We start from the raw sequence: 24,533 nt of genomic DNA, 5'->3' as shown, positions 1-24,533 counted from the left end.
AAATGAATTAGTGGGGAAATCATGATCACCCTATCACTTGCAATGAGGAAACCTCAGCGATGTGCAAGGGCCGATCAATGATTGTTGAGTTTCTCTCATCCCAGTGCAATGGATCCATAAATCCGTGGGGTGAAGAGCAGAGAACTCAGATGCCGACTAATTCTTGAGCATAGATAACCAAACTTCAGGGGATGCCCCGTTTTCAATAGCTAAAAGTACCTAAGTTATAATCACCTTGTCACGTTTTTGTTGGGTTCTGAATTTGCATACCAACCAGAGCATGAACACCAGTCCACAGCATATGGCAGCACCAAACAAAATCACTCCCACCCATTCCTTAAAGTAAGAAAAAGCAGAGGTAAGCCAAGAGGTAAAATTGCCAACAATGATGGGTTCTATTCGAGTTCCATTAAGGCTTAAAATCTGGCATTAGATGTAAAGAATTGAGGAAACACCCAAATGTGTCAACGGCATGGTTTCAGGAACACAGAGATCTTCAGTTCTCACTAGCAGGAGCACCCCCAGCCACAGGAACATCCATGTCCTCATAGCTCTGCTTGTTTTGAATTGCTCTGGTCAGCTGTTCTGGGACCCACAACTGTTGTTGGTGACCTTGGGGAAACACACAAATGGACCCTCTCACCCATGTCAATACCGGTGGGCAATGATTTCCACGCTTTTATGGCAATCTGATTCACCTGCTCAAACACCTGCACTGGATATCCTGTCTGTTGTTGTGCAAAGCGACCTTGACCAAGCAGCATATCCCTATCCCATGCTGGATTTCCTGCAGCAGAGTTAGCCGCTGCCTGTTCATTTGCAAATTCAATAAGGAAGACTTTCCAATCTAAATACTGCCCAGGTGAAAGGCATGCCTTCACCAAGACTGCCCAATCGAACGGCGTCATGCAGTGTCTATTCAAGGCCTCTACTTGAACCACAGTATAGGAGGCAGTTAGGCCATATGTCTGCACGGACTCAGCCAAATTCCTGATTACTTTGAAATCTAGAGGCTCATGATATCTCTGCCCTGCTTGGTCGGTGAAAATAGGACATCCCAGCAAGGAGAATCTAACCTCTCTCCAAACCTCCAGACAGAAGGTCCACCTATAGGTGGCTGCCGAGGAGGAGGCATAGGGAGGGGGCACAGAAGCTAATTCGCCTTCCTCCTCCGCCTCGGCTCTTTTATTTTGTCCTTTCTGTCCACCAGATAACACTGTGTCTCCTTTCTTTTTCTTTTTTCTTTTTAAGCCCTTCTCCTCTTCCGACATACTTTCTTGTTGCTCTGTAAGGATTTTCTGACCTGTCTTGACTGCCTCTACACACAGTTTCAAACAGTAACAGAGTCCATATATCAGAACAAACAAGACCAAAACTATCAGACCTACCCACAAAGGGTCAATGGGAAAAAAAAAGCATAACTCATGAACCTTAACTTGTCCCAAAGCCGGGAACCTTATCGTCTCAATCCTTTCTTTCTTTCTCTTCTCTTTCCCTTCTCTCCTTTCTTTCTTTCCTTCCCTTTCTTTCTTTCCTTTCCTTTCTTTCTCTTTCTTTCCTTTCCTTTCCCTTTTCCTTTCCTTCATTATTTCCTTTTCTTTATCAATGATTCCTTTTATTTTTCCTCCCTTTTCTTTTCCTTTTTTACGGGAACACTTTATTAACCGCTCCTTCCCCGCGATGCAGTTCTGAATCCTCTCTGTAGCAGGGGGTCTTCGCTCGTGCCTGAAGATGTTTCTTTTCCCGGGTTTCAGCACCACTTTTTGCGCGCACCCGACTCGCCAGCAAGAACAACGCTGCAACAGGATCCTTCTGCACACGTTTATTGGGAGAGCTTGATTGCAGAGGCGAAGAGACCCCAAGCCCAGAACTGGTGCTGCTTATATAGGCCTAGGAGAGGCGTGTCTCATACCCAGATTGGTTTTGCATGGGTTATGCTTACCACCTCATTTGCATGTCTACATCTGATTGGTTAACTTCTCTCTCATCTGATTGGTTAACTTGTCTCTCATCTGATTGGTTAATTCTCAAAACTGCCTATGTATGCGTGGTGGCCAGCAGTAGCCAGTACCACCCTGTAACGGCACATGTGGCTTCCCACAACTGCACCTCTCCCAATCACCCCTTCCCACAATCTTTCTTCTATTCCTCTCCCCTTCTCCTCTGAGTGGCACTTCAAGTCTCTATAAGGCTAGGCACTTCATCTCCTGCTAATAGAACATATCCCACAGACAGGCAATGGCTTTTGGGATAGCTCCCTGTTCTAATTGTTTAGGACTCACATGACAGTCAAGCTGCACATCTGCTACATATGAGTGGGGAGGCCTAGGTCCAGCCTGTATATGTACTTTGGCTGGTGGTTCAAACTCACAGAACCCCAAAGATCCAGGTTAGTTGACTCTGTCTTTCTGTGGAATTCCTATCCCCTTTAGGGCCTTAAATCCTTCCTTCTGTTCTTCCATAAGAGTCTCCAAGCTCCATCTGCTGTTTGGCTGTGGGTGTCTGTATTGGTTGGTCTGAGTCAGCTGCTGGGTGGAGCCTTTCAGAGAACAACTTGCTCCTGTCTGCAAGCATAACAGAGTACCCTTAATAGTTTTAGAGATTGGTGCTTGCCCATGGGATGGGTCTAGGAAGGCCCAGGTGAGGAAGCTCGAATCTCACTTAGAAGGGGGAATAAAATAGTCTTAAGAGGCAGATGAAGGGAGGAACTGAGAGGGAGAGTGGTAGGGAGGAGAATGGGGGTTCAGGATCAGATATAGGGAAGGACAGAAGAGACGGCTAGATGGCCATGACAATGAATGGAAATCTGCAGCTGACAGGGGTTGGGGGCATCTCCAGAAGGAAATAATCCTGGGATAACAGAGGTGCTCAAGAATCAATGGGGGTGGCCTTAAATGTGACTCACTACATTGGGGATATGGTACCTGAAAAGAACCTCCTGTAGCCAGACAGGAACCCCAGTGGTGCAATAGAGGCACCAACCCACCCAAAAAACTTTCAACCTAAAATTTATCCCATCTCCGATTAATGTAGGCATGGGGGAGGGGGCAGAGACTGAGGGAATGGCCAACCAATAACCAGTCCAACTTGAAATTCATGTTCTTTTGAAACAAAACTTTTACAAATTACCAAGGTCATTTCTCCCCTAAATATCTACAAACTTTCCAATTAAGCCACAAGAGTATCTGCAATATACTCTATCTTCTTCATAAGAATTTCCATAAAGGCACAATTTTATTATACTTCTTAGCTTTCTATCACTGTGATGCATGAGATAGAACTGGGGAGGCTATCATGGATAAAGAAATTTCATGCTCTAAGTTCAATCTACAGTAGCCACATAAAAAGCTGGGCAGGAACTGGTAGTCCTCCTGTGATCCGTGTTCAGGATGCAGAGACTGATCCCTAGGGAGCAAGCTGATCTGCTAGACTAGCTGAATTTCCATTGGAATTTCTCTAGGTTAAATGGGAGACACTGCCACAATAAAACCAAGTGGAAAATGACAGTAGATAATGACATGATATCACTCTCTGCACCACATACATGTCTCCCTCATGCAATCATGCATACATACATGCATGCATACCACAATGTATATGGGGCAAGAGCCCTGACATCATCAGGATTTATTGGGTTCATAGTTTAGAGGTTCTAAACTGCTTGGGCAGTGGCATGGAAAGTGGCTGGCATAACAAAACCACTCATTTCATGGCTAAGAAGGAAAAAAGTAAAGGAGAGGAGGGGTCCTTTTAGGTCCCAAGCCCAGGAACATGGAGACCTCTCATTAGATTGCAGTTCTTGAATGTCCCACCATCTGCCTGGCCCCGATATTGTACAACTCTCCTAAGGCTTAACCATGTGGATCTTTGGGAGACTCTTGGGAGCCAAGCTCTCACAGTCCTTACCTCAGCCTTCACTACTCACCAACCACCTCGTTCATCCCCAGAAGCAGCTCAGTGTCTAAACACTCTAACTTTACCAAGAGGTAGCAAGGGGTAGGCTGTACATGTTAGTCTTTTGAAGCTTCTCTTTTAGTAGAGCTGTTGCAGCTGCTAACACTTCACCATAAATATATTCTCAGACCTTAACTGGTTTCTACTGAAACAGAGCCAGTCTTCCTTCCAGAGGTTTCACCAAAGACCATAAAGTAGGGTAACCATGGCAACAGTTGTATGATTGAAAAAAAAAAGAAACAAACTCCAATCATCCAGCATTCCCTACAGCTATTGTTTCAAAGATCTTAGGACCCACTCTCTGTTACAACTTGCCTTATGTGGCAACAATTACAAAAAAGAGCTACCCTAAGGATTAGAAGAACCTTATTTCTTTACTTGGCTTTATCTCCTCCTACTTCTTCCACTAGCACTGCAGACTGGTTTCCAGTCTAGATTTAAGATGAAAATCAAATTGATCTTGGGGGGGGGGGGAGAAACACTTCATAAAAAGCCATTTTGAAATGATACAGTAACCAAAAGCTACTTCTTTTAAAAATAAATACAAGCATATCATAGCTGCAGAGGCTGGGTTGTAAGTAACTGAAAGTTCTATATAATATATATTCATGTGTGTGTGTGTGTGTGTGTGTGCTGCACATGTGCACGCCTTAGTTTCTGTTCTATTGCTGTGAAGGAAACTCATAGAAGAAAGTGTTTAATTTGAGACTCATGGTTCCAGAAGGCAAGAGTCCATGACCATCATGGTGGAGATCATGGTGGCATGGAGGCAGGCATGGTACTGGGGCATGTTGCGAACTTACATCAAGATGTACAAGCATGAGGCAGAGAGAGCTAATTGGGAATGGTATAGTCCTTTGAAACTTCAAAGCCCACCTCCAGTTACATTGTCTCCAACAAGGCCACGCCCTCCCAAACAGTCCCACCAAACAGAGTGCCAAATATTCAAACATATGAGACTATGTGGGGCCATTCTCATCCAAACTACCACAGTATATCTTTAATATTTTTCAGAATAACAACAAGAGATCAAATTTTCTTAATAAAACAATAAACATCTGTTTGTGTTTGGCTAAGTAATTGATATAGGTAAAGTAGGGAGAGATGCTGTGATTAAAAGAGGTTCAGTTAAGGAAAGAATGGTAAATAAGAGACCCGAGGACATGTACAAGTGAAGGATCTGCACTCGGGCTGTCCCAAGCCAATTCGGCCACATTCAACAGCAACTCATCTCTTCTGTCTGTAATTTGCTCCTTGAATTGCCTGAGAGGATAGTATTATTCGTTGTGGGATTGACTCTGTGAACTAGATGTTGGTGACTATAATAGAAAAGGTGTGCTCTAGAGAGAGAAAGGGCTGTGGAGAAGTATTTGGAAGAGACCCTGGGGACTCTTCATTCCCTGGCTTTTTAAGTGGTTGAAAAGGAAAGGTTTCGCTCAAGATTAAGGGCAAAGAAAATTCAACTAAAGCTCATTTCCGTTTGGGCTCTGAGGATGAGGTTGCAACAAGCATTTAGAGCTTAATTACAAAAGCATAAATAAAATGTCTAAGCCCTTTATTTTCTTTATAGCCAGCACTTTCTCACTATTCTTTATTTGCCTGAAAAGCTAAATAAGGCTTTCTAGTATCTTTCCACAAACACATAACAGCTTTGTGGGTCCTGCTTTATTATTCTCATCTGTGATTTCAGAATTTATGTTGAGAAAGTACTTATTAAACTAGCCAAATATGCAAAATTCTCCGACATGCATATTACTTGAAAATGATTGAATTATAAGTCATCATCACAAATCAATGATTTTTTTGATGGCGACAACTGCAAATCAGATCACTTAAAGAAATAAAAGACATAGTTGGGTTGGTGATACACACGTAGAATTTTCGTGCTTAAAAGGTTGAGATGAGAAGGTATTTGAGGCCAGTTTGGGCTACATAGAAATATCTTTTCTCAAAGGTGTGGGGGGTGGGGGTGGGGATGGGGAACTGAAGATAGCTTATATTTCTTATGATTATAGATGCTCACCTTTATAGTTTCTCACGAAAACTCTGGTATTTTGGATGAAATATTAAGACAGACAGAGAAATTATGGCTAAGGAAATACCTCTAATGTGCCTCAGATATCTTTAAAACAATCATATACCAGTGACCAGCCAACCATTCTTCAGTGGTACTCCAACGTAGTACAGTAGTATAGAGGGAGATGAAGAAATTATTGACATACTTATTGATGACTTCTTATTTTTATTGAAAATAGATCCTTCTCTTGTACAATACATACCAGTGGTTTCCCCCACCTTCTACTCCTTCATGGTACCCCTATCTCCTCTCTCCCCTAGATCCACTTTATCTGCTTCCCTTCAGAAAAATGCAGGCCTCCAAGAGACATCCAAGCTGTGTGGTGTTGTGGTGAATGCACATTGAAAATCATTTGAGGTCATGCTTGAGTTGGAATGATAACCTCTTTTCTTAGTAAGACTGGAAAGAGAATATTTCATTTTTGCTAACACTAGAATCCTAAGATCTAGGATCCTCCAATAACCAAGGTTTAATATCACCTGAGGAAGAGTGGAGAGTTCCAGAGTTTTGGACATGTATCTAAATTGCATAAATTAGGGACTAGCAATATTCTCAAGAAACTAACAGTAATAAATATGGTGGGAAATCATAAGTGAGTTATTTAAAACATGAATAAGAATATCTTCATCCTTCATAAATTCTGTGATTCTACATGAGTTTTCTCATTTGAAAACTATATGTGAAATTTAAGAGTTGTACAGATAGCCGGGCGTGGTGGCGCACGCCTTTAATCCCAGCACTCGGGAGGCAGAGGCAGGTGGATTTCTGAGTTCGAGGCCAGCCTGGTCTACAAAGTGAGTGCCAGGACAGCCAGGGCTATACAGAGAAACCCTGTCTCGAAAAACCTAAAAAAAAAAAAAAAAAAAAAAAGAGTTGTACAGATAAAATTCATATTAAAGAAAGGACTTTAAAAACTATAAGGCACAATGGACATATAATTTTACTATTAATGGCAAGGCTATTAAAAGCAAATTTTTCCAATGTTCAAGGGTCACACATAATTTCTTTAAATTCTATAAATAAAAAAAAGTCAGTCTTTTAACAAAACTCTACAAGGGAAAGTATTCTGGAATTAAACAAAAGCCTTGAGTTGAAGATTTTAAATTGTCTTACATGTACAAACACTCAAAAAGTTCCTAAGTTCTCCAGGAACTGTAATGAGTGATGCCATGCTGACCAGCCAGCTCAGCACTCCCTCTGAGCACAGAAGCAAGTACCCTGAGTTTTAGCTGTTTTCAGAAGCCCACAAGGATCGAAACCAGAATGCAAAATTATCTTTTGGGTCTGGCTTCTTTGTCTCAACACTGTGTCTGTGAGAGTCACCAGTGTTAGAGCAGGAGGCAGTGGCTTTCTTTTCTTATCCATGAAGATCATCTCTACAGTCATGAGGAGACCAAATCAGAATTCCTTCTAGAATGGAAAATGATGTCTGAAAACCAACCTTCTAAAGTAAGAGCCCCAGTGAAAATGATCCAAATCAACCTTTTCATAAAACTGGAAACCAAGGACCTCCGTTGAAGGACCTCCGTTTTCCATTAAGGAAAACCCCTCAATTTGTGTTTTGGTAAGAACACAAATCTTTGACACTATTTGTTTGATTCTCAGAGGCCTTGCCTTGCATTTAAGGCAGCCTTCAAAAGCACCAGCTTTACACCATGGCGCTTAGAAGGTAGTCGTGCTCACCACCATCTCTTGAAGGCAGCCAGAGTACCCTGGTACTTGGTGTTATTCTAAGAGACCCTAGATACAAAGCCAGTCTGAAGTTATGGCAGACAAACTGATGTGAATTGTGATCATTTGAGCTGCTTGACGACAAAGAGGAAAAGTTCCATTCGCTATACATCTTCACTCTATCTGATTCAGAGTTCATTCAGTGAGGAGAATTCTATGCTCAGGATATCTGTTAAAATCATTGAACAGAAATCGTACAACATCATAGATACTGAGAAGCAGAAATAACATATGAGATAAATCAATGCTTGATTCAGAGAGGGGAGAAAAGTAAATACTTAAAAAGAAAATCTGAATAAGAAGTTCATTATAGCATGGTGAAGTTCCAACACTCCTGAAAACAAGACCCAGACACAATCTAGTCCTATTCTCTTCTCCAATCTCTGAACAATTTAGGCATTGTGCAAGTAAAAAAATGAAGGGATATAAAACACTGAGTGCTGTAGAGGAATTTTAATCCAGCAACATGGCTGCTCTGGCAAGGGATCACATCCAAAGACCTAGGCCCGTGTGATCAGGTGGCAATACAGACACATCGCTAGTACACATCTTCAATTCCTCTGGTTGGAAAACAGACACACCTTTAGTATACACTTTTAATCTTGAACAATTATGTCTAATTGAAGGGCAAACAAAATGATGAATCCGAGAAAGATTTGACAATGAATTAGTGATAGGATGTTCTCATCTCTCATGAGGACAGGAAGGAGGTGCTAGTTAAGAGCAGCACAGGGAGAGAGGGAGAATTGTTGAGTTCAGCTGAGTTTGGTGCAGTTCAGTTGAATGCAGTTGAGTTGAGTTGAGTTCATGCATTCCATTTAGTTCTGTTCAGTTCATGCAGTCAGTGCAGTCAGGGCAGTTCAGTTTGTGGAGTTTGGAGGCAGTTTTTCTAAGCATGCAATTTAGTGGGAAGCTGAGAGAAGCCAGCTTGAATCAGTCAGCTTGAACCAGAACAGCTGAATTGAACTAGCCAGCAGAGTTCAGAAAAAGCTAGAACGAGTGAGTTTATTCAGCAATGAGCCTCTAAGACTGGAACATTCTAGGCCTAGGTTAGCAGATGGAGGCTGGAAGCTGAAGCCTTCAAGGTCTGGGCTTGCAAAAGGTTAGATTGTATGGAGGCTAGAAGCTTCCAGGCCTGTGGCTAGCAATAATTACATTAAAAAGCTCTGGGCTCAGCCCAAGCCATGCATTTGTAAAATTTAGGTACAGCTCTCATATCATTAGAGGAAATTAAAAAAAAAATTTACAAGTACCAAAGGCATACCCCTGCATGTGTACACAAACACACATAGACTCCAAACACAACACACGCAGACACCTACCCACACAACACACCTCATGCACCACCATACACTCCTTCACAGACATTATACACACATACCATATACACAAACCACACACACATACACACAAAGGACCCCACACACACCAAACACATACCACACACATACCATAACACATACACAAAAACCACCACACTCACACACATACTACACACGCATATGCACACACAAGACAGTAGTAATGGAACTGTGTAAAAAGAGAAAAAAATACAAGAAAAATGGCTTTTCCTTTCCTTTTATGTGATTTAAAAGGCAAATGTATAAAACAATAGTCATGAAACTCCATTGAACGACCTTCATATATGAAATACAATTCTTATGATAATAATAGCACTAAAGTCAGGGAAAAGTTATAATAAAGTGTTCACTATTGAAATTAAGATACTACTTACAAGCATGGGACAGTTTTCAGTAATACCTGTTCTGATGGAAGCACCCTCCCCTAGGGTCATACAGTCCTCATCTTTTGGCTATGTGACAAAAGAGTAAAGGCTGTGGGGAAACAGGTTTTACAGAAATCAATGCCCGTTTGCTCTCATGTTTCAGGGTCTTCTAGCTAAAATTGCAGTATCCTGTGGAGACAGCACAGTGGCGAGCTACATCAGGAAGGTTGTAGCAGGGCTCGGCAGATTCTCCTAAAGATGACACTGAAGATGACTAACAAGCAAGAAAGGCTGCTCTTCTTATCCCAGATCATATGGATGGAGTTATGGGGAAAAAAATCTATTTTTGTATTAAAATATTGTAAGTTGCCATGTTTATCTCTTCCATGTGTCCACATAAGAAACACTGTCCCATGCTTGTAAGTAGTTGGCTAGCTCAGAAGAACCTCCTCCATCCTAGCCAAAACCACCTCAGGTGGACCTTCGGCTGGGAAATGGCACAACACAAGGGCTGCCGTGCGATGGCTCAATAAACTGAAAAACAGCAAGCCACACTCAAGCTCTACATATTTTGGGATATGGATTTCTTCTCACGCTCTCTCATGCTCCTTTAAACTGGAGACTTCTAATTGTGGTAAAAATGAGAAATTAGTCTTTGATTTTCATATAAATACATTCTTTGAATTATATATAAATATGCATGGATACCACAAAAAAGAAATTAAGATACTATAATATAAAGCATATTGTCTTTTTTTTTTTACATTTATTTACTTGTTTTGTGTGTGTGTGTGTGTGTGTATGAATGAATGTATGTATGCATACATACCACAGCATGCATGTGGAGGTCAGAGAACAATTTGCAGGAATCAGTTCCCTCTTCCCATCACGTGGTTCCTGGGGAAGCAAACGATGGTCATCAGGCTTGGCAGCAACACTTGCTACCCCTGAAATACATTGTTTTAAGTGATTGTCTTAGTTGCAATCTCCATTGCAACCAGTTAAATGTGACTGAAAGTAATATAATATAAGAAACACCGAGGAATTCAAAATGGTACTGTGGGAAGCCACATGTGCTGTTGCAGGGTGGCGCAGGCTACTGCTGGCCACCATGCATAAGTTTGGGCAAACAACCAATGCGTACTTATGCAGTAAAGTTTTTTCGCCAAAACACTGCCTGGCCCGGGCATGATAATGAGGCTCTGCAAAGTACTAAGAGAGTTAACCAATCAGATGTGAGACATGCAAATGAGGTATGATAATGAGGTACTGAGAGTATAACCAATCAGATGTGAGACATGCAAATGAGGTATGATAATGAGATACTGTGAAGTACTGAGAGAGAGTAACTAATCAGATGAGGAACATGCAAATGAGGTAGAATGCACAACCAATCCAGGTGTGAGACACGCCTCTCCTAGGCCTATATAAGCAGCACCAGTTCTGGGCTTGGGGTCTCTTTGCCTCTATAATCAAGCTCTCCCAATAAACGTGTACAGAAGAATCCTGTTGCAGCGTCTTTCTTGCTGGCGAGTCGGATGCGCGCCAGATGGTACACTGGAAAAGCAAATGCAAAAGAAGTGATGAAGAGCAAGATATGACATAGATTATGAATGCTAAATGGATGATATGAATCCTACCTCATACCTGGCCTCAATGTATATCGATTAGTCACTTGACTCAGAAATCAGAGAATCATAAATGAATTTTTAGGAAAATAAATGTGAGGCACTCATATAAATTATGATAAATACACTTTACACTCAAAGAAATACACTTTATATTGAAAGCAAAGGAGAAGAAACTTTCCTTGGATAATATAATAAATACCATCTGGTAGGTATGAAGGCAATGAAGACTGGCTATACTAATATTAGAGGAAATAGAACTGAGGACAAAATGGTTACTAAAGATGTTAAGCAATGGAAAGAACAAAAGTGAGAAGATTAACAAGAATATAGAAGACTAGAATAGCATAGAATAACTAAATCAAACAGATTTCTACAGAACTCCTTACCTAAAGTAACAGAACTCATGTTGTTCCTACATGTGCATAGACCACAACACTCTGCATTTAGTCTGTTTATGGCTTCACATTATTATTTCATGTTATTTATCACTTTCAACTTCTGAAGAGAACTTATAGTCAAAGTGCATCCCTCATAAGCGGCAAATCATTGGATATTGTTTTTCTTACTGATTCTGACTATTGTTTTCATTTAATCAGAAAATTAATCCATTTAATGTAAACACTGCTGTATTTAAGTGCAAATTTGCTTTTTTAAATGTGTCTTATTTCAAGATCTGTTTTTTGTCTCTCTAGCTTTCTATTTGTACAATTAAGTGTTTTAATTTGTCACTACTAATGGATTGTTGGTTGTATATTTTAATTATCATATTGACTAGCCTAAAATAGTAGAGACCAACATGATGCCCTTATTATAGTCTACCCTAAGTTTCTGTATTTGTCTCTCTTAGATAACACCAGGGCCATACAATATTTGAACTGCTACTTCCTGTTACAGACTGAATTGAATCCTCTTATCCTCAAACTACAATATTAAAGCTCTAACTTCCAATGTAACACGGTTTGAAGGTGAGTCCTTGGAGTTGTGGTTAGGTTTAGACATAGGGAAGAGGTGCCAAGATAGGGTCAATGACTTTATAATAGACTAGAACTGTCCCTGATGTGAGGAGGCGAAGTGAAAGTTGACCCTGTGCAAGCCAGTAAGTAGATAATCATTAGGAACAGAACTTTCTAGCTTCTTTGTCCATAGGCTTATCGATATCTAGAACTGTAAGAAGATGGTTTTGTTTTTAAAGTAAGTCAGTATGTGTTGCTTTGTTATATAAATCTAAACCATGACATTCTGTATTTACTTTTAAAAAAACATTGGTTTCATATATGCTAGTCCTATAGCTATTGTGAGTGTGTTTATGTGTGAACAGGTGAACTGTATGAGGGGTATGTGTGCATGTTTATGGAGGTCAGACATTGACCCAATTGTTCTATAGGAACCATCCACCTTGTCTTCTTTCTTATTAAAAAATAAATTTCATCAGACTTATTTTTGTTTGATATATTTTGGGCATATTTGTTCCCCTCCCCCAACACCTCCCATCTCCTTTCCATCTACCTCCTCTCTCAAAAACAAAACTAAAACAGTCTGAAAAAAAAACAAACAAAAATTAAAACCACAAAAACCAAATGTAATCATCAATATGTAATTACAAACCCTGTGCCTTACAACGGTGACTGGCCTGCAAGATATCCTGGTGTAATGGTGGCACAAATGTTAGGAAAGCAACTGATCACGTTTGAACTGTATTTAAGGCTTACTCCACAGGATGTAAAGTATACTTGACACTGCATAAATGGCCAGGAGTAAGACTAGATAGATCATGGGTCCTATGGACAAACTTTTTTTTCCCTTTGGAGATCTCGAATAAGATCAGTCAGTTGGTCAGGGAGCCCCAGTTCTGACTTTTCTTTTTATCACCAGCCTTATGAGCATAGATAGTTACCCATAGCTTTGCAAGTGTTGCTTTTGTTCAATTCATGCTCCCCTCTCCCTTTAGGACTCTAGGTATAAACTTTGCTTTAATCTTCCCCTTTGTGCTTTGTTATCCTCCCTTCTCTAGTCCCATCCCTTTTGTCCTCTATGTTGGAATTTGAGTGCTTTCTGCAGCTCCCTCTTTCTGTTAATGATTTCTTTCTGCCATGCCTAGCTTATTAGGAAACCATCTTTTAGTTCGTTTTACTTCTCATAATTTTAGGCTCTAGCATTTCCATTTGTCCTGTTTTTAAATGTCCAGTAATTGTTTAATTGAATTCTGGATGTTATGAGAAATTGCAAAGGCTGCATGAAATACACTTTCTACTGAAAGGCTGGGATTTGCTCTAGTGATCATATATTGTGTGGACTTACCATATTCTTTCTGTTGAAGTTGAATTTCAGATTTCTTTTGAATGCTGAGAGTCCAGTTTGTCCTAAATCTTAAATCTTAACCTTTACTTTTAAACAACCATCTTAGTTCTTCTCTGAAGGCCTGAGGTATTTACTTGGGCTCTCCCTCCTTGGCGGTTTCCAAATTCTCATTTCTTTCTCCTGTTCTTCAAAATCTCGGCTCAGCCTTTCACTAAAGTATTTCCCTGCTCAGCTCCAAATCATATCGGCAGTGGTAAGCCCCAACATTGATCTCTCTCTAGTCCAGTAAAATATCCATAAGCCTATAACATTTCTGCTCTTTCTCTGTTGGCTTGAACTTGCAAATACCAAGGTAAAAACAAAACTGGTAAATACAGGCCTCAATTATTATAATAAAAAGTAGAGTACTAACTAAGGAAAACTGGGAGCATGAGTGGTGGCCTTCCTCAGGAAAGAGCACGCCAACTCTTTGTCCAGTGCCAGTCAACCCTATAATCATATACACAAGCAACATTACACAAACTCAACAGCTTATATTTAGGAATATAGATGTGTGTGTGTGTGTGTGTGTGTATATATATATATATATATATATATATATATGCAATAACTTGGTTTGAAAAGGGGGCATGATCGCTTCTCGGCCTTTTGGCTAAGATCAAGTGAAAAGGGGGCATGAATTTAAAAGAGAGTGATGAAGGGTTGTTGGGAAGATCTGGAGGAAGGAAAAGGAAAGAAGACATATTATAAATGCAAAATAAATAAATAAATAGTTAAATAGATTGAGCTGATAAAGCTAGGAGGAGGAGTCCAGAAAGAAAAAAGTAAGTACAGCATCAAAACGGAGTGAAGAGAATTATGTGCTTGGGTGTACTTCAAATAAGATTGACAAAGACAAGAAAACACATTCTCAAGTTTTAAGGAATATTTATATAAATATAATGCTACTCTTGTGTGATTAGTCTAGATAACAAATGGAAAATAGATTCCTAAATGGTCTAGATATGTGATTCTATAACATGCCACCACTCCATGGTCCTAGATCTAAACTCACCATTGAAAACCCTAATAGGCTTAGAAGTAAGAGAGTCTGTGTTACTTTGTAACATATTTCATGTTATTTTTCAATTTATTGGTTTATTTCTAAATAGCCCCTTTCTCCCCCTCTAGATGCGGCATGATCCACTGAGAGGCCTGTTTCCTCCTGGGAGGGGGGTTGGCAATTAATACACTTACTACTTTGGGAAGCAGCATGGCTCTGGACTAAGCTATGAGTCAGTAGTTTAGAATTATAATCACATTTCTGTTAGTGAATCAGTTGATGCCTGTGGTCAAGGCACTTAACCTTTGTGTTTGTCCACCTGAAAAGGAGATAAAATGATCATTTATTTGTAAGAATCTGTGTCTCTGATAATAAGTGTTTTTTCATACAAATAAAGGCACCGTATTAATATATTTTACTAGTCAAAGTGACTGCAAGCACTTGTACAGTTCGGTTTATCCCTAAAACCTTAGTGCTGCTTTTATCATAATTCTTCTGATTCAAGTTAAAATGAAGTACAATAAAGAGAAGTAAATAGTTCTTTTTTTTAAAATTTGACTGCTTAAATAGGTGTAGTTAACCCTGAAAACAACAACAACATTAAACTAGAAAGAAAAATAATCTTTCCTTCTGCCCACAGGATTTTTAATTAATGTAAAAATGCATTATAATATATGTGTGTGTGTGTGTGTGTGTGTGTGTGTGTGTGTGTGTGCATGCGCGCACAGACTTTTGGCCACTTTTACATGAAATAATTTAATAATAATAACAATTAATCACATCTTTCAAATGCTTTTTCCTTAGAAATAGTTTAAATATAATAATTATAACTAAAACTTTATCCCAGAAAAGCTTTAATGTTCTCTCCATGTTATAAAAGAAGAAAATATTCAAATAATTTCTTTGTCTAGCATTTTTTCTTTATTTGAACAGAATAGAAGATAAAAGTTTTTATCTATAGAAAATTTAAAATAACTTATATTTAAGAATGTGGCAATGAAATGAAGCCTTAAAAGGGATGATTTTAAATATTTAATAAGTAGGCCTCAACTTATATCTAATAAATCAGTCCCATTTAAATTCTAGGATGGGGGTTAGGAAGAAGGCTCAGAAGTTTAGAGTCAGAACGCTTTTTGCAAAATGCCATTCCTAGCACCCACATCAGGTGGCTCTCAACCACCTATAACTCCAGCTACAGGGGGTCTGATGTCTTTTTTCTGAATTCTGCAGGCATGTGTGCTCATGTGCACATCTACACACACACACACACACACACACACACACACACACACACACACACACATACACACACACACACACACACACACACACACTAATTTAAAAGTAATAGAAATCTTTGAAAAGGAGGGCAATAAATTAGGATGTGTCTATTTATAACTGTTTATTACTCTTAGATGTTTTTGGCAGTCAAGATTATCCCTCTTCTATAAAATTATAGTATTTTGCAAGTTTCTTTAAAAGTACTCAAAGAAGTCAAATAAGAATGCACACAAAGAGGTAGCCATGGCCTCATTACCAGTGGGCACTCTTGTCAATGACTACAGTGGTAGTCTGCAGCTTCATTATCATTAGACAACGCTTAAAAACACTTTTACTTCTATTCTTTCATACTCCTGTTTTTTTTCTAGTTTATTTGCTTAGTATCTGCCAAGAAATTAATGGGACATCAGAACAGTGTCAACCCTCTAAACAATTACGCCCGTCACTTCTTCTTTTAAATTTAAGATCACTATCATGTAGTATTATATACAATAAGGCATATCATTATATTTTATACATGTAAACTATGTGTTTTGATCAGGTTCACCCTCTATTCCCTTCTCTTGTCTCCATTCTAACACCTGTTAATTCCTTTTCTCTCCTCAATTGGACCCTGTCTTACTGTTTTTCTGTTTTTCTTGTTTTGGTGACCCAGTTCATTTAATGAGGGTTGTTACAGGATCATGGATATAGAGTTATCTGCAGGTAACTTACTAGTGGTTATACCACTGAAGAAATGTTGCATGCAGTTTTGAAACTACTGCCTTTAGAATCATCCATGCTCTGGCTCCCACATGGCTTTCCTTTTGCTTTACCCACCTCTGCTCCAGGAGGTGCCTGCACTACAAGCCCACTCCAGAGACCTTTGAATTCTCAGATAAAAAACACATACACAGGTTGTCACTTTACAATTTGCCTTCTTGGCACAATTGCTAGACATTACTATCTTCTGCCTGGAAAATCATGTCCTTACTAATTTATTATCTCTGTCTCTCCATCTACCCTAAACTTTAGTGGCTAGTCCCACCTAGCCTCTGTCAAACATCCTTGGCCACTCACCAGTAGAGGAGGCCACAGGCCCCAGCTCTCCTCAAGACCTACAGGCTTGCTCCATTCTTCTTCTTCTAATGCATAGCAAAAAGACCCCTCTCCTTCCTTGCCTCTGCCTTTTCCTCCTGGGACCCAGAAGTCCCACCTGTACCTTCTGCCAAACAATTAACACCCACCTTCTTTATTGACAAATCAAGTACCAATTGGGGAACAGGACCTTAGCCTCAGAACCTCCCCTTACAAAGAACATGTCTTCCTCTCCCTCAGTAATCAATCATTAACTGCCTGTAGATCCTTGAAAGAAACCAACTTATAGAGAAAAGTCACGCCACCCTCTTTCCCATTCTTTCATAATGGGAGTTGGTCATGTGCCCAGTCATGTGTAGGTCTTATTAAATTAGTCACAGCTGCTCTGAGTTCATGAGTGTAGAGACTACATCATGTCCATAAGACAGCATTCCATAACATTCCACCATTTCCTCTAGCATAGTTTTTTTCTACTAAACTCTTCTGTGATGTTCCATGAACTTTGGAAGGGGTGACACAGATGTTCAATTTAGGATCCAGTTTTCAAGATTCAGTATTCAAGAGTAAGTTATTACTTTAGCCATGTGTGGGTCTCTGTAGTAACTATCTCTCACTGGAAAAAGAAGTTTTTCTGAGCAAAGCTGATGGAAGCACTAATCTATGAGAATAAAAGTCAACTTTTAGAATGCAACCTGATGGGCACACATTTCCATCTAGCAAACAGCAGCTACATGATCTCCACTATGGCTTACAAACATCCCCAGCCATAATCTTTTGATCAGATCCACATACCAAGAATGAATTTTCATTGAGGAATGAGCCTCAAATCTAGTCAAGAAGCAGTTGGTTACCACCATGTGAGCCATGCCACAATTGCTTCAGTGGGCACATCTTGACTGTGAGCTGGGTAGTGTAGCATGCAAAACCCACAGCTAGGTAAGACTGTTGGTGACTTTTCTCTATAAGCAGTCTGTATAGATCCTATGGCACTATAGAATCCATCACTTCGTTTTTATACTAGCTTCTTCTAGGCTTTCCTTCTTCTCCAAACTGAATGTCATTATTGAGTGTTTCATAGACCACACACAATCCTTACAACTTTCTTAGATCTCTCTTTATCAAAAGCACTTACTAAATAAGTCCAAATCTTCAAGAACTCAACCCTCTGTCTTCTCCATGATTACTAATACCCATATTTTTTCAGAAAAAAAAAAAGCTGATGAGTAGAGATAAAAACATTATCTCTGGCCTCAAATAAACATTCAACACTGACCACTGCAATCTCTCTCTCTTCCAATCTCCAAACTGCTTCTCACCTTTCAATTATACTTAATTCATTTTAAACAGAAGACCTCACTGTATATTTCAGAAAGACGAGGGTTGCTCAGCATTGATTACCATCATCTTGTACTATCTAGCTCTGTAAACTCCCATGTCTTGTTTACCCTTACTTTTCTCATTTCTGTCCTTGTTTATAAAGAGAGAGGGTGGATGGAGAGGGAGAGAGGAGGAGAAAGAAGACGAGGGTGGCATTGAGGAGGACAAGGATGAGGAGAGAATGGTTACCTTACTCCTGAGGACCAACCAACGCTCACATTTTGACATCTCCTTTATTGCCATAATCATAGTTTGCCTATATTTTTTTTCTCTCTTCATTTTCAGTCTTTCTTCCTATGGCACCACCCTATCATTTTACACATGAAATAAGTCACATTTCAACTGAAAATGGAAACAAAATAGATTTCTTTTATTGTGTATGTAGGAATTGCCCTGTTGTGTAACCACCCTTAGCTCTCACTTGCAAGCTTCCTGTTTCAGCCTCTGGAATGGAGAGATTGTAGGTCTATATTACCTATACCTGGCAGCACTGAAATCCTCTTGATCATGTATTTTCCCCTAGCTCCTACCTACTTTAACTAATTAATTTATATAGCCAAATATTTAAATTTCACTTATCACCAACACTTCACATCTTTCAATTAGGCTTTTCCTAAAACTAGTCAAAGACACTCCTCCCTTTCTCTTCAGAAAAAGGCCAGACTCTATAGTTATCAACCAGCCATAGCATTTCAAGTTTCAGTTGGGGGGAAGGGTCCCAAAGGCAGGCAACAGAGTCAGAGACTGCTTCTGCAGTCCCAGTGTTAGGAGTCCCACTAATAGACAAGCTATACAACTGTAACATACAGGTGCAGGGCCTAAGTCAGGCCCATGCAGGCACCCTGGTTGGTGGCTCAGTTTCTGTGAGCCTTTATAAGCCCAGGTTAGTTGATTCTGTGGGTTTTTTTATACTGTTCTTGACCCCTCTGGCTCCTATAATCCTTTCCCTCTTCTGAAGGATTCTGCCTAATGTGTGACTGTGGGTCTCTGCGTCTGTCCCTATGAGTTGCTGAGCGAGTACAGAAGAATATCATTAGACATCATTTTATTGACATTTTTCTTTTTTTTTCTGTCTGGTCTCGTTCGGTTCTATCCTAGGCCTCTGGGCTATCAAGACTCTGGTTCCTGGCCCTCCAGGCAGTGTCAGTGGTGGGTTCCCTCTCATAGCATAGGTCTAAATCTGGACCGTCATTGGTTGGTCCTCACACAATTTCTGTGCCACCTTTACCATTGCATATCTTGTAGGCAGGACAAATTGTAGGTCAAAGGTTTTATAGGTTGGTGCCCCAATCCCACTACTAGAAGTCTTCCCTGGTTACAGGAGATGACTGATCAGACTCCATATCCCCCATTTCTTGGAGTCTTGGCTAGGGTCGCCTTCCATTCATTCCTGTGATTTTCCATTGCCTTAGGTTTCTAGCTCATCCCAGAGATGCCCCTGATCTCGGTAGTCTCTCTCAGTACTCATTCCTTCCATCCTTCCCCCATTGATCTTTCTTGTTCCCATCTCCACCCCTCAAACCTCCTACAGTGTTCTCTCCTCATCCTCCCATGATGTCTATTTATTTTCCTCTTCTCAGTGAGATTCACCTTGAGCCCTCCTCGGTTTTTTTTTTTTTGTTGTTGTTGTTGTTTTGTTTTGTTTTTGTTTTTTGTTTTTTTTTTTTGAGATAGGGTTTCTCTGTGTAGCCCTGGCTGTCCTGGGACTCACTTTGTAGACCAGGCTGGCCTTGAACTTAGAAATCCGACTGCCTCTGCCTCCCGAGCGCTGGGATTAAAGGCATGCGCCACCACGCCCTGCCTGAGCCCTCCTCATTATTTAGCTTCTTTGGGTCTGTGGATTGTAGCATAGTTATCTGAAGTGGAAACTTAAAGGTTCTTTGGAAAGTCAGTTGGCTGGTGTTTTGCTGGAGCAAACACATGAAGGAACATTTCATTAAATTGGACACAGGTAAAAGGCCAATGGCATATTCAAGACACTGAAGCAAACACAGGAGAGGAGATATTCTACTAAAGCAAGCACGTGAGAGGACATGTAACTAAGGATTCTTTGCTAATGACATGCATGCATTGGTCTGCCTTACATTTACCAGTTGAGATACATTTGTTGAGGCTCCATAGAAAGAAATGCACCAAAAAGCTTCTGGTGATGTGCTGCAGCTTCTTGCACTTCCAAGGACTTGGGTTGATTGGATGCATGTACTGAGGTAAGAGAGGTACAACTTCTCCTGGTGTCCTGATAACTGGAGCTGAGGCACAGGCCTAGCTGTCTCTGCTAGGTCATGTCACCGCTGCTGATTCCTGTTTGCTATCACAATTCTACCAAACTGCCCTGCTGGTATGTCCATGAAGTGTTTCCAAATGGATTGAGCTGCCACTGCCTGCTAACCTGTGGACTGAACTGGGGATTTCCAGACAACACAGACTGCTGCTCCAAAGAACCTGTCAAATAGGTCCACTTCCTCCATATCCTTTCTTTTCCACTACCTCTAGTGGGTGGTGGGTTACAAGAGAGGTTAAAGCATTTAAGAACCATCATTAAAAGGATTGAAAAAAAATTGTTACAGTTATCCTTTAGACCTAATATTCATTTATAAGTGAGTATATAACATGTTTATCTTTCTGGGTCTAGGTTACCTTACTCAGGATAATCTTTTCATGATGTCATGGTTTTTAATAGTTGAGTAATAATACATTGTGTAAATTGCATTTTCTTTATCCATTCTTTGGTTGAGGGACATCTAGATTGTTTCCAGTTTCTGGATATTATGAATAAAGCTGCTATGAAGATAGTTGAGCAAGTGTACTTGTGGTATAGTAAAGCATCCTTTGGGTTTATGCTCAGTTGTGGTATAGTTAGGTCTTGAGGTAGATCGATTCCCAATTTTCTGAGAAATTGCCATATTGATTTCCAACGTGGTTGTATCAGTTTTCACTCCCATCAGCAGTGAAGCAGTATTTCTTTTTCTCCACATCCTCACCAGCATAAGCTGTTACTTGTGTCTTTGATCTTAGCTGTTCAGATGGATAGAAGATGGAATCTCAAAGATGTTTTCATTTGTATTTCCCTGCTGGCTGAGGATGTTGAACATTTAAGTATTTCTTAGCCATTAGAGATTCCTCTGTTGAGAATTCTCTATTTAGGTCTATACCCCATTTTGAATAATCTATCCATATCTATTCAATATAGTATTTTAAATTTTGTCACGAGCAATAGGAAAACTAAAGGAGATCAAGAGGATACAAACTGGGAAGAAAGAAGTCAAAGTATCACTATTTGCAGATGATTTGATAGCATACATAAGTAACCCAAAAAATTATACTAGGGAACTCCTGCAGCTAATAAATACCTTCAGCGAAGTGGCTGGACACAGAATTAAAAAAAAAAATTAGTAGCTCTCCTATATACAAACAATAAACTAGCTAAGAAAGAAATCAGGGTAACAACACCCTTCACAATTTGGTGGAGCTCTACCCAAGCAAGTGAAAGACCTGTAGGACAAGAACTTCAAGTCTTTGAAGAAAGAAATTGAAAAAGATAGAAAGATCTCCCATGCTCATGGATCGGTAGGATTAACATAGTAAAAATGGTCATCTTACCAAATGCAATCTACAGATTCAATGCAATTTCCAAAAAAAAAAATCCCACACAATTCTTTATTGACCTTGAAAGAACAATTCTCAACTTCATATGGAAAAACAAAAAATGTAGGATAGCTAAAACACTTCTGTACAATGAAAGAATTTCCAGAGGTATCAGCATCTCTGATTTCAAACTGTACTACAGAGCTATAGTAATAAAAAAATGCATGGTATTAGCATAAAAACAGACAAGGTGATTGATGGAATCTTATAATCTTTATGGCCTATCTTTTGAGATGATTCCTGAGTCACTATGGGGAGGAATGTGATATAAAAGTCTAATTTACGGTTGAGAACTTCATAGGCACTTATGCTCTGGACTTTGACCAGTTGAGTCTCTGGATTGACTGCCATTCATTGCAAAGATAAAAGGAAGGAAGGGAGGAAAGAAGGAAGGAAGGAAGGAAGGAAGGAAGGAAGGAAGGAAGGAAGGAAGGAAGGAAGGAAGGAAGGGAGGGAGGGAGGGAGGGAGCTAATCATTTAATTTTGACTGTCTAGGTCTATAGAAATCAGGAAGCGCTAGAATAGCAGTTACTATTGTCTACTAAAGGCAGCCCTGGTAATAAGGCACCCAATAGAGCCAAATCAGCTCACTTTGATGGTGATCATCATGTCTCAGGGATGAGGCTGGCATTGCACAAGATGTGACTGTCTCTGGAATCAGGAGGAGCAGAGAGCCGTTTTCTTTCTTTCATTTTTTAAAGTAGTTTAAACACTACTACCACCACACTCTACCCTGTAGAGGTGGACATTGCTTTCCCCAGAAAACATAGGTCAATCAGTGAAAAATCTCAGTGCCCATTATGGGATACTTCCTTACATGTTATTGGCTAGGCCATAGAGGTCCCTTAAACAATATAGGCTATTGCTGTTGCTCTCACTAGATGGAAAGACCCTATGGTTGAAGACACAACATAGTTTGGTTATAGGACATAGATAAATCAAGCTAGAACTGATCTGTAAACTATCTCACAGCTGTTTTTCATAGTGCTAGAAGGTGCTATGCAGGCTACTTGGGGCCAAAAATCATCAATATTACCCAACAGTGAACCCTGAATGTTGCATTACTAACCTCCTAGGCAAGATGTATATTGCAATAGTGGCATACATATTAGGAAGATGACTAGCCACTTTCTGATTGGATCTGAGGTTGGTTCCATAGGAATAAATTCAGCATTTCTCAACCTATGGGTCATGACCCCTTTGGGGTTAGAACAACCCTTGCCTAAGACCATTGGATAACACAGATATTTACATCACAATGCATAACAGTAGCAAAATCACACTTATGAAGTAGCACCAAAAGTAATTTTATGGTTGAGAGTCACCACTACAAGAGGAAATATATTAAAGGGTTGCAGCATTAGGAAGGTTGAGAACCACTGAATTAATGCCTAGAACTGCAAACTGTCAAAAGCCCATGGCCAGGGAAGGACACAAGCTGTCGTGGGAGAACCTACTACTGTTGTTTTGCTAGGCAGAAGTGTTGCCAATCTGCCTTCTAAATATTTGGTTATACCCATATATTAGTGCTGTTGTCAACCCTGGCCAGGAACATTTCCCTTTGCAGTGAGCAGCAGTCAAGGCAGAGACGTGTAATTAGTCAAAGTGCTAAGGAGTAAATGACTGTTGGGTGCTCAGCCCTAAATAGGATGTCTAGATCAATCCCATAAAGCTCAAGGAACACCATGGAATGGGGGATGGGAGAAAAGTACCAGCCATGGAGTGCTGTGAATGAAATACTATCTTCTGGACATGGCATGGAAGTCAAAGCAGCTACAGTAACCCTGGCAAGGTCAAGCCAGGCAGGAATTCCCATCTTGACGGGAAGAGACTCTCGAGGCCTTAGCTGAGGAGCCACTGGCAATTGCAGGTTGCTGGGAAGAGGACTTTCTGCAGGGATGTGACTACTGGTAGACTGCCCACACTTATATAAGCACCACTACCTGGACTCAGTCAGACTATATAAAGGCATTTATTAAGGGGTTCTAGGAGTACTGGGAGGGGAGCATTAGGGGTGGCTATGACTGAATTACATAGTATTTGTAGAAATTTGTCAAACATAAGTAATATGGAGGAAAAAGGGCAGACTTAATAATTTCAGCTATTTCTATCTTCAGTGTGAACGTTAGAACCGTAGTGGGGATTAATAACACTATCTTTTAAAGCCACTATTTCTGGATTTTTTTTTTTTAAGTACATTCTGGGCTCTGGGTGGAGTTCATTTGCTTGCTAAGCACGCATGGGGTTCTAGGTTGGATCCCCAGGACCACATAAATGCAACTCAGTAGTGCATGTCAGTAATTGCAGCAATTACAAAGTAGAGGCAGGAGGATTAGAAGTTCAAGGTCATCTTAGGCTCTCTAGGGAGTTCGAAGCTACCTTGAGCTCCACAAGAGCCCATCCCAATGCCTCCCTGAAGCACATTTAAGAACAGAAGGCATAGCTGTTATGACTGGTTGTCACTAATTTCTCCCAGGGGTTTACTTTAACTCTTTGTTAGCAAAGAATGCTCTTATTCAGAACTATTCTTGAAGTTCTTCTTCATTACTTTAGAAAATAATTTTACATTCACTCATATGGCAGACTAGGAGGCGAGGGGAGACTAATATGCAACTCTTGGTATTTCACTTGCTCTGTTTTTAGCGATGAAGAAACATCGAGACGATGTAGCGACAAGACAACAGTAGGGCCTGA

At 40.1% G+C, this 24,533-nt stretch overlaps 1 protein-coding gene across 1 annotated transcript in view; it reads left to right on the top strand.

The window, feature by feature from the left end:
- LOC147005927 (uncharacterized) overlaps window positions 1-24,533 on the top strand; it is a 47,370-nt gene that overhangs the window by 20,710 nt on the left and 2,127 nt on the right. Inside the window, exon 2 of the mRNA XM_085828540.1 lies at window positions 24,483-24,505. Coding sequence (XP_085684666.1) covers window positions 24,483-24,505 — 23 coding nt within the window. The remainder of the gene's footprint in view (window positions 1-24,482; window positions 24,506-24,533) is intronic.

Source organism: Mus caroli, unplaced genomic scaffold (assembly GCF_978045245.1).
Source record: "Mus caroli unplaced genomic scaffold, Mus_caroli_1 scaffold_2, whole genome shotgun sequence".
NCBI classification, from domain to species: domain Eukaryota; kingdom Metazoa; phylum Chordata; class Mammalia; order Rodentia; family Muridae; genus Mus; species Mus caroli.
The sequence above is the reverse complement of the archived record's forward strand: the minus strand, read 5'-3'. Positions and strand labels throughout refer to the sequence as shown.